The sequence below is a fragment of the Urocitellus parryii genome, chromosome 7, assembly GCF_045843805.1.
Source record: "Urocitellus parryii isolate mUroPar1 chromosome 7, mUroPar1.hap1, whole genome shotgun sequence".
Classification (NCBI taxonomy): domain Eukaryota; kingdom Metazoa; phylum Chordata; class Mammalia; order Rodentia; family Sciuridae; genus Urocitellus; species Urocitellus parryii.
This window is the reverse complement of record NC_135537.1, coordinates 1,043,044-1,055,272: the sequence shown is the minus strand read 5'-3', so window position 1 is coordinate 1,055,272 and position 12,229 is coordinate 1,043,044. Positions and strand designations below refer to the sequence as shown.

The following is a 12,229-nucleotide window of genomic DNA, read 5'->3' as shown; positions in this document are numbered from 1 at the left end:
GCCGGGACGCTCCGCCCCGCCCAGGACCGAGATGCGGCGGCGGCCAGACACTTGCACCTGTAGGCCCGACCCCGAGAACCACAAGCGGGGCGGGGAAAAAGGCACTCGTTTCGTCCTGAACTTAAGTGCCTGAGATCCGCGACTAGGCCTCCCCCAGCACTAGGAGCGTGGGCGATGGCGGCAAACCCACTCCCAGGGACACAGCACAGCAGGGCGCCCAGCCCGCTTGCACAGACCAGCCCCCAGCTCCACCGGAAGGCACGCCCTCTCCACTGGAAATTTCTGCCAAGCTAGGGGGCTGCACATCCACCCACCCAGGCTGGGTCATGGGACCACCGGACACAGGGATGCTCAGGGCCAGCAGCATCTGCACTTTATGCACACTACAGGTTGGGCTTGGCAGAGCCGAGTGCCTGGTCCCAAGGACACCACTGTTTATCACTATAAAACCCAGAGGAAACAAGGAACAAGTGCAAGTCCAGAAAACTGGCCCAAGGTCACGCAGACAGGTCACTGTTATCAAAACGCTCCTGGTCATACACTTCAGCCACCACCTTGCGGCCAGCGAACCAGCGCCCGTTGAGGGCCTGGATGGCCTTGTGAGTCTCTGAGGCCATGGAAAACTCCACAAAAATCTTTACAATTATTTCTGCATCCTCCTCTTCGCCCTGCTTCTCTTGGTAGATGATGACACGGTTGACAGCACCAAACTTGCCACACTCCTCTGTCACCTCTCCTTCCAGGTCATCGTCGATGTCCTTGGGATCCACCATGTTGCGGAGAACCATCACTGTGGACTGTGGGGAGGAGACAGCTGAGCACTGTGGCCTGCCTAGATGTTCTCCACCCCTACATCCCGACCCAGGGCCTGTTCACCCACCTCCTGCTTGCGCAGCAGCTTCTGCATGACCATGTGGCGGGCACTGCTGCCAGAGATGCTCATGTGCTCCTGCTCACTTAGCATCTCTGGCCGTTCAGACTCAGGAAACAGCTCCTCCTCTTCCTTCTCCTTCTTGGGCTCCAGGAGACCCAGTGTTGGGGGGCTAGCCAGGATGGGGTTCACCACTCCCACAGAGGGGATGGTGACCGGAATGGGAGGACGGGCCGGGGTCACACCTGCAGCAAAACCAACCAGGTCCAGCAGCTATCCCCCCAACCCCCACCTTAGCAGGAAGCAGAGTTGGTCGCCATGGCCAGCCCACCCTGGGCAGGTGAAGGCAGAGAGCCTGGAAATGAGGGGCAGGAATGCCTGGAGAGCCTTGGCCTACTCAGACTCACCTGTGATGACTCCAGGAGCCTGGGCAGCCATGACAGCCTGGGGCAGAGCCCCCAGGGGTTGAGCCAAGGTCAGTGCTGGGGACACCAGTCCAGGTGTTGCCAAGGTACCCAACACAGCTGCTCCAGCCACTGCTTCCTGCAACCCAGAAGGCAACCACACTCGGTCCCCAGTCTGGCTACCTCCACCCAAGACCATATCAAGAGCTGGCTCTCAAATGACTAGAGCACCTGTCCACCCCCTCACCTGAGCTGTGATCTTGGCTGTGGCTGCAGCTGCGGCCACAGCGGCAGCAGGCGGAAGGCCTCCTGGGGTGGCAGGTGTTAGCAGGGGCATGGGGGGTGTGACGGCCTTGCCCACCCGCAAGTACTGGCCACCCAGATCAAAGAGGTTCATGGAGGACACGGCATCCTGGGACGACTGGGCCTTCTCGTACTCTGCAGGGCAGGAGCAGCAGTGAGGAGGGCCAGTCCCAGCACCAGGTGGGCCCCCACCTCTCCTCAGCACCCCCAGCTCACCAATGAAGCCGTAGCCCTTGTGCTTGCCAGTTGTGGGGTCCCGGGCTAGTGTGCAAGACTTGATCTTGCCAAAGGCCTCAAACACACTCTTGATGTCATCATCCGAGAGGTCCTGGTGCACGGAGGCCACATAGATACGGTTGAAGGCCCGTGCCTCCTCAGCCAGCTGGTCGATGATGGGCTGGGCCTGCCCTATGTTGCTGGGCCTACCCACCTGGGGAAGGGAAAGGGACCAAGAGCACCTGTCAGACTTAGTCACAGCAGGTTTCTGTGAGGTTGCTCGACACATCTGGGAGACTAGACAGAACATTCTCAAGGCCCAAAAGTCCAACACCTGCATCCACACCCTCACCTTGATGTTCCTGCCTCCCAGCATCACTGAGTTCATCTGCTCCAAGGCCAGCTGTGCAGCTTCTGGGACTTCATATTCCACAAAGGCAAAGCCCTAGACACAGGAAACCCTATCAGGCTTGGAAGAACCCCAAGGAGGGTAGGCCAAGGCAACTGGGGTAGACCTAGTCTGCTCACCTTGTGCTTCATGGTGACAGAATCCCAGGACATGTCAATGCTTTTGATGGGGCCAAAAGGGGCAAAGGCCTGGCGAATGGTGTCCTCCCCTAGCTCATAGTAGATGGAACCCACGTAGACCCGGCACATGATGGCCAGTGCCCGCTGCCGCTGAGCTGCCATCTATAGCAGAACAGAAGGAGAGAGAGCCACTGGCTTGTCAGGGAGGCAGGCAAGGGGCTTAGCAGCCCTCTCCCCTCCTGGCCCACCCACCTGCCCCATGAACTCTGCGGTGGGGAGTGATCCCCACCCAGCAGCAAGATGCAGGCTTGGCCCCTAAAGTCAAGGCACAGGGGTCAGCAGGACCCCACCCTGAAGAAGGCCAGGCCCAACAGCAGTACACAGACGAGCCCAGCCCGCCCAGTCCCAGGCAGACTGCAGCTGCAAAACTGACTGGTGGCCAGGAGGCAGGGCTCTGCGCCCTCCCACCACGCTCACCCTCCAGTCCCAGGGTCAGGTACCCCGGGCCGGGCTGGGAGATCCTCCCACCTTCCCAGCCAAGTACTGCAACAGAAAAGGGAAGGAGGAGTCATCCAAGCTGGAGGGACTGGCTGGCATGGAGGCCAGAAGAGAGGGTGACAGAAGATGGGGCAGCCACTGCCCAGAAGAAACCCCAGGGGAGTTCAGGAGCCCAGGCGGGGGCTCCCTGGAGAGAACGAGGAATAGTCGCTCATGCGGGACCAACTCAGGCAGGGGCTCAGCGACCTATACTCTTCCCATCCCAACGCCCCGCTCCCCTCTGAAAAGAGCTGCTAGAGCCTACGCCTGGAGCCACAAGAGCACAGGCAAGAGCCACTGGCCTGGTCCCCAGAAGTGTCATGAGGCAGCGGAGAACCCAACTGAGAAACCTTGGGGCTCCCTGGAGCTGGGGAACTGGCAAGCCTTGGTGGTGGGTTGGGCCACTGCGTTGAGGAACCTCCCTGAACCCTCAAGAATGGGGATCTCTCCCCTGCCACCTCACAGCTGTGCCAGGCAGGGAGTTCCAGAGCCAAGCACTGTGGGCCATAGGAAGACACGCCCCAGGACCCTGCCTGAACATGAACAAGGGCTCCCCTGGCCCTTGTGAAGGTCCCCAGCAGAGACCAGTTTACTCCTATCTGTGTCAAAAAGCCTGGCACAGGCCTGGCCCCTCCCTTAGAGTCTAGCTGCCCAACACAGGACTCCCCATGGTTGGGACTATCTTCCGTCAAACTAGGAAGTCTCTGAAAACTTGACTCTTCCCTCCTCAAACTGGGTTCCCCAACAAATAGGCCCCAGGCTTCCACTTACATCAAGATGAAGCCCCATCTGTCCCTCAGGCCTATGTTCCCCAAGAAAGGGCCATGCCTCCCCTTCAAGGTGGGACTCCCCATCTACAGGTGGGCAAACAGCTTTCTCCCTGACCACAACCCCCATAGCCCAGGTGTCTTCAGAGGGTCGACAGCTGCCTTTCTGACACACAGTGTCTCCCCAATGAGGGAAGCTCGCTCAGGATTGGCCCAAGTCCTCCAAATGGCCCCCAGAGAAAGGGCCATATCTCCCCCTCAGGATCATCCCCAGGATGGTGTCTGGCCGCCTCAGACTGCCTGTGGGGCAGGAAAAGACTCTGCTTGCTGCAGCCCGCACAGCTATGGCCTCTGCCTCCTCCTTGGCCTCTAGACCTTGCTGACAGCCCAGGCCCATGGCCCAAATCTTTGCCCTTCCCTTTCTCACTCACTCATCCCCCCACCCCCCACCCCCCCTCCGTCCTCCCTCCAGGGTCTGATGGGGCCACAAGTTAGGACCCCTCTCTCCTCAGGGTCTTCAGCCCAACCCAAGAGCCTAGGCAGCCTGGAGACTGGCGACCTGGTGGCCCGTGGTGCACCCTGCGTGGGGCAGCAGGGCACAGACGAGCCTGGCACCGGCAGCTACCCTCCCTGGCTGGCTGCCGCGGCTGCCCTCCGCAGTTACCTGGCCGGTTAGTTTTAAGGCGGGCCCTCAGAGCAGATGGAGGCCTCCCCAGGGGCGGTCCCGGGGTGGGTGCCCACACCACTGGCCCCGCCATGCCTGGCGCTCTGCTGTGCTCGTCCAGAGCTGACGGGCAGGGCCGGCCAGGGGAGCAAGGTCCCCAGCAGTGGGCTGCACTGCCCCCCTCTAGCCCTGACTAAGGACATGAGCCCCGGAAGAAGTGAGCATTTCTATTGACCGATTGCAAAGGTGAGAGAGGATCTCCAAAGCCCATTGTCACTGCTGCCATCTGAAAGACAGTAAAGACAGAGTTCAGTCTGTTGGAGCCGAGCAGTCTCCCGCTCTCGTCAACACCTCACGCAGACAGCGGCCAGGCCCGGAGTCCCCGCCCTGCCAGGGAGGCCCGCCTGCCTTCCCACACTGCAACGGCACCTGCCCAGGGGGGCCGCAGAGCCCCAGGTGCCCTGCCCTGCAGACTTTGCAGCAGGACTGACCAGGGCAGAAGGAAGGGAGGGAGGGAGGAGAGGGACTGATGGAGCACGGTGAACTGCCAGGACATCTCCTGGCAGCGTGAATGTCTGAGGACTGGCCTGGGCGGGGGGGGGGGGGGGGGCACAAGGCCCAGGAACCTACTGGCCCCACACAGAAAGCAGAGCCTCTAGTCTAGAGCATGGCCCAGTGAGGCACCCCTAGACTGTCCCCTCAGTCCTGGGTCCCAGCCCAGGTGGTCTGGATGCAGAAGGGTGGGGCCTGACCATGGGGGTAGGGAGGACATACCCTACACAGTGCCACTATAGCTGTGCACAGCCTGGGGGACAAGGGTGTGGGGGAGACCCCAAGGGTGAATGGGGCAGAGCTACAGAAAAGGAGCAGGGAGGCAGGTGAGAAGGGGCCATAGTGAGCAACAGGCAGAAAAGCTGGGCCGCTGGTGCCTCAGGGAGGACCCTGGGATCTTGAGAAATGAGTCCTTGAGAATATGAGAATCATAACACCTTTAGGGGATGGCCACAGGCACAGGAGGAGGAAGAGAAGGAGGAGGAGGAGATGGTGTAGGTGATGGGGAGGGGCAGTGGAGGCCTCCTGGCCCAGGCTGGGCAGGACAGCCTCCAGCAGAGCCAGCCCCCGAGGCAGTGAAGTGGGGGTGGAGGGAGAGTGGTGGGGCTCACCTGCAGGTTGGTGAGCTGCTGCTGCTGGTGTGCGATGGTCTGCTTCACCAGCACGCTCTTGATGCTCTGCTCCATGGCATACTTCTTGGCCTGCGAGAGACAGCAGTGAGGAGCACTGGGGGGCCCGCCTGCAGGGAGATGGTGTGCCCCCACTGACCCAGCTCAGCAGCCACGCCCACAGGCCCAGGAGGAAGGTGCTCACCTTCTGGAGGGCCTCCTGCTGCTCAGGCGTCAGGGGAGGCAGCCCCAGCTTGGCGGCTGTACTCTGTCCATTCTCCATCTTGATGGAATCTGTGCCCTAGAAGGTGAAGCAAGGGAGTCATGTAGCAGCAGGCTCAGGTCTCCCTTGTGTGGTCCCAGAACCCCACCCTCCATCTCCCCAGCCTCTTCCCAGGGAGGGACCAGCCCAACACCAGGCTGTCTACTCACTGCGTGGATATAGGACCCCCTTCTGACTCTGCTGTCCCCATCCTAGGCCTTTCTCCCCCAGGACCCATGGGTGGAACATAGACTGAGGCAAGTGGGTACTCTGGGGGCCCTTGCACCATCCTGGAGCAGTTAAGGGGCCCAGACCACAGAAGACTCCTTAGGAGCTACCAAGGCAGGTAGGGGGTGATAGGAAAGGAGCCAGCCCTTGTTGCCAGACTGCTCCCAGAGCTTCCATCCCACCTCCTGCAGGGGATCCAGGCTAGCTGTTTTCCAGGGCAGGAGAAGTAGGGCTGGTATTTTCAAGGGACTCCTTACTCCTATGCCACCTGGCATCCTGGCCTCTTAAGATTGTTCACAGCCCCTGTTATGGATACAGACACAGCTTCGAGTTCCAGGAGCCAGCCAAGGAGCAAGTACAGACAAAGGGCCTCCTTCCTGACAATGTTCATCCTTGGCCCTACGGACAAGGCCCTGTGCACACATCACAGAGTCTAGGCACTCCCAGGCCACATGAGCCCTAAGGGGGCTCCAGCCTGCCTCTATCAGACTTCACCATGTACTAAGTCCCCTGGGAGAACCAGGAACAGAGCAGCCCCAGGGAGACAGCACCCAGCCAACCACGTCAACAAACCAGGAGGCACTTGGGCAGGGGTGGGCTCGACACAGCAGGCTGCGAACCTAAGTGGATTATGTTTAGGGTCATGTTTACATTCCTTTTGTCAAATCCACTTCCAAGTTTTTGCAGGGGGACATAGCCATCCAAGCAGGGAGAGAAGCCCAGCACTATAGCCAGCAGAGCGGGGGTTGGGGGATGGAGGGTGGACAGAGCATGCCTGCCTGCCTACCAACTCAAAAGACCAACACAGTTCCCGGCTTCCAGACACAGCCTTGAGAGGGAAAGAGAGGAAAGAATCCAGACCACGAGTGGGAGCAACAGCTGGGGATCAAAGGAAGCCAGCAGGGTTCAGCTGACCCAAACTCTAAGACCCCCATCCTGGACTCCTGAGTGCGGGGTTTCTAGCCCAAGGTCAAAGGGTATGAAAGCTAGAAGGCCTTCCTGGGCAACCAGAACTGCAAACAGGCCCCAGGATATAGCAAGGTCTGGCAGTGGGTGGGCTGCAGTATGGCTCATACTAGGCCTTTCTTTGCCCTCCCAGCTGGCCCCAAGCCCATTCCTCCTTAGTGGGAGAGGGCCCAAGCAGAAGCTGGAATGCTAGAGCAGGCTGTCACCATGGAAATCAATGCCAGTTCCCCTCACCCCCTAGAAACTTTTCAATCTCCTCTTTGTCTTGATGAACAAAAGGCCCTTCTCCCACCCACCAATGGCTGCTGGACAGCAGCTGGGGTTGGAGCTTCAGACCCAAAGCTTCCCAGGGTCTAGGCGACACACCACACCCCTGTCCCACTCCTGAGGGTGCCTGGGGGCCAGGAGGAGGGACTAGGCCCGAGAGGCCTGCCAGAACCCTCTGGTGGCAGGTACTGCCACAGACAGGCACAAAGAACCTGTCACCCAGTGACAACAGAGCCCAGCTCCACTTCCCAGAGGGCTTGCTCCCATGGGTCATTTTACTAGAGCAGGACAAGACCTGTTTTCACCCACCCTGAGCCTGGGATGCAGAGAAGGTGGGGGCTGGATTCCCACACTTGTGCTTTGACTTTGTATGTTGTTTTGTTGTCTAAATAAAAACAAAACTAAAATGAAAATCTGTACTTCTGGCTCTAAACAAAACATTGCCTGTCTTGCAACAGAGAGTCTACCCCCTTCTGTACCAAGTTGGCAGCAAGGAGCAAGCACACCTGAAGAGCAGTACCCAATGCCCCTGCCCAGCCAGCCCACTGCCAGGCCCTAACCGGGGCTTGAGGCAGGACAGACCCATAGGAGAGAAGCCAGGCCAGAAACAGGGTGGGGAGGGATCAGGAGAGGCTCAGGGATGGGCGCCACATCTTGCAGACGATGTCTGCTCAGAAGGCAGGGAAGGATCCCTGGGCTTCTCCCCACCTGCCCTAGCCAGGCCTCTCTGGCCCCAGGGACATGCAGGCAGGCGGGTGGGCAGGCAGGAGGGTAGGCAAGCAGGCGGGCGGGCGGGCAGACAGACAGGTGTGCCTGAGGGAGAGGATGCTTGAGATCAGTACCTGTGGAGGTTTCCATTTGTCTCCCGCTGCCACCACTGCCGCCGCTGCTGGCTCGGACCCCCCTCCTTGTTGGCCATTGACCTGCTGCAGGCAGGAAGGAGACGCTGTAACTGAAAGTCACACTCTACCAGGCCCTCTCCTCTTCCCAAGTGAAGGGCTGAGCAAGGAAGGCTATTCAAGGGCACAGGAAGGGTCCAGCTTCAGCTGGGCCCCTGAATAGTCCCAGAACTACCCCCACTTACACTGCCCACTCCTCAACCCACGATAACACCTACAACTGCCCAGATCCTGGCAAAAAGCAGAGCATCCTGGGGCAGACCTGAATGGCGGCAAGTCCCCATGAACGGACAGGGAGGAAAAGGTAGAGAGCAAGTGGTGCTCCTGTCCCATGCCAAAGAAAGCTACCCTCTCCTGCTGACAGACTGGGCCAGGCTGGAAGACAAGGTGACCACCTTCCTCCTGAGGCAGCAGCCTGTACACATGTGGACAGCCCTCAGCTTAGCATCAGTCCTGGTCCTTTCACAGGCTCTGGTCAAGCCCAAGCCCCCCTCCCCAACAGCACACTGTCCAAGGGCAACTGGGAGCTTGGACCCACACCCAGAGAGAACAGCAACTGCCATGTCCTATGAATGGCAAGGGCAGACAGGAGGTAGGCAGTATTGTGGGGATGGAAGAACTTGGTAAAGAGCCTTCACATGTTCCTAGAGGCTGTGCAGCAGGAACAAGGTAGAATGCACCCCTCCCTGATCCCGGATCAAGAATAAGAAGGGATGGCTATGCCCACCCTGGAGCCATGCATAGACAGAACCAGAGGCCAGTTGACTCATCCAAGGCACACTACTCAGATCCTCAGGCTTCTAAAGGTGTGGGAAGAACACAGCTGGCCCACTGGGGAGACCTGGCCAAGGGGCCCCAACACTTTGGCCAACCTAGCCCCACACCCCACCTTGCCTGGAGCTGCTTCCAATGCTCCACTGACCAGCTCAGTGCCACTGCTGCTCAGAAACAGCACCCCAGAGAACCAAGAGGGCCCTCTGACATTCCCTCCCACAGAGCAGAGGCTGTTTCTGCAGGTGCAGCCCGAGACATCTGTAAACAGGTAAACCTCGGCACCGTAAAACTTCCTGCTCCCCCAAATTACACCAACCAACGTGTGGACCAGGACACTGCGGAGAGCAGGACACAGCTCACATGAGACTTCCAGTGGAAGATATTCCACAGGACATCCCACCCTATTCATCCCATTCATGGAAGAATGAAGCTTTTAATCAATCATATTGAGTCTAGAGTTCTATTCTAACCAATTTCTAAAAAAAGTGTGAAGAAAACCGTCACTTATCATCGTATCTAGTCATATGCTGTCACCCTCTGGCAAAGAAAATGGCATGCTTTGAAGACATAATGTTCCCCAGCATCAGGCAACAGTACCTTGAGGGACAGGAAGTCCCCTCTTTGGGGTGCAAACACCAGTTCTGCCCAGAACAAACTATTTCCATTATAGGACAAAAAATTTAAGTGACTTAGGACAAATAACATAACGTATCTAGGCCTTAGGTCCTAGTTGTAAAAGGGAATGTTCTCTTCTAGGGTTGCCATGAAGATTTACTGAGTCTCTCTGAAATGAAGTATTTTAGGTAGCCAGTACCTGCACATGGAAAGAAAGCCACAGGTTGCAGCAATTAGCATTGTTAACAGTATCAGGGTCAGACCCCTAGAGTGGGGCTGGCTAGAGAAGGCTATCTGCCATCTATTCAGGTCCCTTCATATGGAACCATGCTGCTCACTATGTGACGAGACTCAGTGCTGAGCACCACAACAGGGGAGAGAAAAACAACTCCTCTGGAGTCTTGTGGTCAGGTGCTTACAAACAACATGCAGTTGACATCTAAGATGATTTCTGTAGTAAGGAACACTAAGAAAAAAATAAAAACACAAGATGAAAAGTATGAGGCATATTAAGCTATAGCAACCAAGGAGGGCCTTTGTGAGAAGATGACTGTTCACGGGGAATCGAGAAAAAACCCAAGGTGATGAACCCTAAGTTGAAGCAGGCCTGGCAGCAGAGAAGGGAAGATTGAAACAATAAGTCAGACAATGCAATAAAAATGAGCCTTGTTGGAAAGGGGCTGCTGACCTGTTTCTGCAACACAAGGCAGCAGAAAGTCCAAAGAGATGAGACTCTTCTGTGTCCTTCCCTACCCCATCTGTATCAGCCCATTTCAGCAGCTCCATTCGCCCTCCCACAAAAGCTGAAGCACCATGACAGTGAGAACAGGCTCTCACTGTGCCTAGCCTGCACAGCGGGGAATGGGGGTGCAGCTCAGTGGAAGAGTGGGCTTAAAGGCCCTGAGTTCAATCATCTACACCAAACACACACACACACACACACACAAAAAAAAAAAAAAAAAAACAAGATTAAAAGAGAAACGTGTCAGACCTCCAGAGCTTGCTGTCGCAAGCCTGGGAGATTTCAAGGGCAACAAACACCCCACTGAAAACCCCAGTTTGCTGCCCATGTCCATCTCAACAATGACACTACCTGTTTCTCATTGCACCATAATAGAGCTGAACCCCAGCTCACCCCGAAGTCCCCCTGAGCTGAGCCATTCACTCTCTTACAGCTTCCCAGGTATCTAATCCTTGTCTCAGCGCCTCCCTCTCCTTTGCCATCAACTTGCACTGCTGCCCAAGGACAAGCATCAAGTCCTCAACCCTCTGGCTTCATTTGTTCATATGGCTTCAAGAAAAGCAAGGCAGGGTAGAAAGTTATCCATGATGTAAGGTTCACACACTGGGTTGTACCTCACACGCTGAGGCATCCTACAATTTCTGCCCCAACTTTCAGCTCAGAGCCCGTCAATGGCAGCCCCCCTGCACTCCCTGATCTTATGGATCCGACCAAGGTGCCTCCTCAAACAGACCTTAGCCCATCCCTCCGGGTGTAGGCTGGGGGAGAATAGCAGGTAACAAAGGGGTGAAGTGCAGAGGGAAAGGGTCCAAGGAGCGGAGTGCAGCTTAAGCCAAGTGGGAAGAAGGACGGGCTGCGGTGTCGTGGTGTTGTGCACAGGGCTCTCCCTCTACACTAACGCTTCCTGCACCCTCTGCGCCGGCGGAGGCGGGCAGAGCCGAGCAGGGAGGGACTCTTCTGAGCGCCCACGCAACCTGAGCACACTCCCTCGGCCGCCCAGCACCAGGCACCGGGGGGTAGGCGGTCACTGCCTCTGCCTGGTTCCTCACAGTGCTCCAAAGACTCCCACACAGCGTGGGACAGAGCGACTGCCCGGCGACGTGCGACGAGGGAGGACGTCCTCCTCGGCCTCGCTTCCCTGCAGAGCAGCGGCGGAAGCCGAGGCCCGCCCTCCCGCTCCACCGCGCCGGGGCGCACTCGCGCAGGCGGGGAGCGGACGCCGGGACCGCGGGCGCACTGCGCGCCAGGGACCCAAGACCGGTGCCGGGCCGGCCCACCAGCCGCGCCGCCGGAAGCTGGAGTCCACGGGCCGGAAGCTGCAGCCGCGGGCCCGCCGCCGGCGCGCGCCCGCCCCGCCCCCGCCCCGCGCGCCCCACGGCCGCAGGGGCTCCGCGCCGGGCCCGGGGAGACCGCCGCGTCCCCGGGGGCCCTCCGCGCACTGGCCAGGCCGAAGACCCGCTCCCAACAGTCGAGGTTCGCCCGCGGCCGTGGGGGGCTCACTTACGAGAGCTATGGTCGCCGTCGCCATCTTGCGTCCGTCGCGGCCGCCGCGCGCGCCACACGCTCCCCCTGCTTCCGCAGTCTCGCGCGATCTGGGCGCCGGCTTAGAAACTCTCGCGATAACGACCTTGTGCCTGCGACGTGGAGGGAGGAACGCGCTTCCGGGAGGCGAGAAACAGTGGACGCCTCGAGACGGGCGGGGCTCGCTGGAGGAGCGGGCGGGGAGAGGCGGTCCGCTGCGCGCAGGCTTGCGTCACGCCCAGCTCGGCCACTCACCCTCTGCCTGCTGCAAACTGCACCAGACGTCCGCTTACTCTCCGTGAGGTGGCGGGGGGAAAAGAGCGGTCCGTCCACCCCCGGGCCGAGGGAGTCTGCGTGGACAGCTGAGACCGCACTGATTTTGAGAAGCATCGTTTTACATTGTAACATCTCCGAAGTCAGGAGAGTCCGTTTAATTGTCAGCCTGTTTTCCTTACTAGTGATTTGAATGGGTGCTTTGCTTCCTAGATGGAATGACATGCAGTCG

General features: G+C 58.6%; 1 protein-coding gene across 5 annotated transcripts; it reads right to left on the bottom strand.

Moving 5' to 3' along the window:
- Positions 1-351: 351 nt before the first annotated feature.
- Positions 352-11,801, bottom strand: Puf60 (poly(U) binding splicing factor 60). Of its 5 annotated transcripts, none has more exons than XM_026409917.2 (12): positions 11,708-11,801; positions 8,016-8,099; positions 5,656-5,751; positions 5,454-5,543; positions 4,526-4,576; positions 2,323-2,484; positions 2,147-2,239; positions 1,795-2,008; positions 1,523-1,713; positions 1,279-1,414; positions 881-1,116; positions 352-797 (listed from the first exon to the last, which is right to left on the bottom strand). In XM_026409917.2, exons 1-12 carry the CDS (start codon positions 11,729-11,731, stop codon positions 498-500), a joined length of 1,677 nt encoding a protein of 558 aa, XP_026265702.1. In that variant the 5' UTR covers positions 11,732-11,801; the 3' UTR covers positions 352-497. The 5 variants fall into 5 exon arrangements, with proteins under 5 accessions (XP_026265702.1, XP_026265700.1, XP_026265704.1 ...); XM_026409915.2 differs by having other exon boundaries at positions 8,016-8,096; XM_026409919.2 differs by lacking the exon at positions 11,708-11,801 and adding an exon at positions 10,937-10,953.
- Positions 11,802-12,229: the final 428 nt, after the last annotated feature.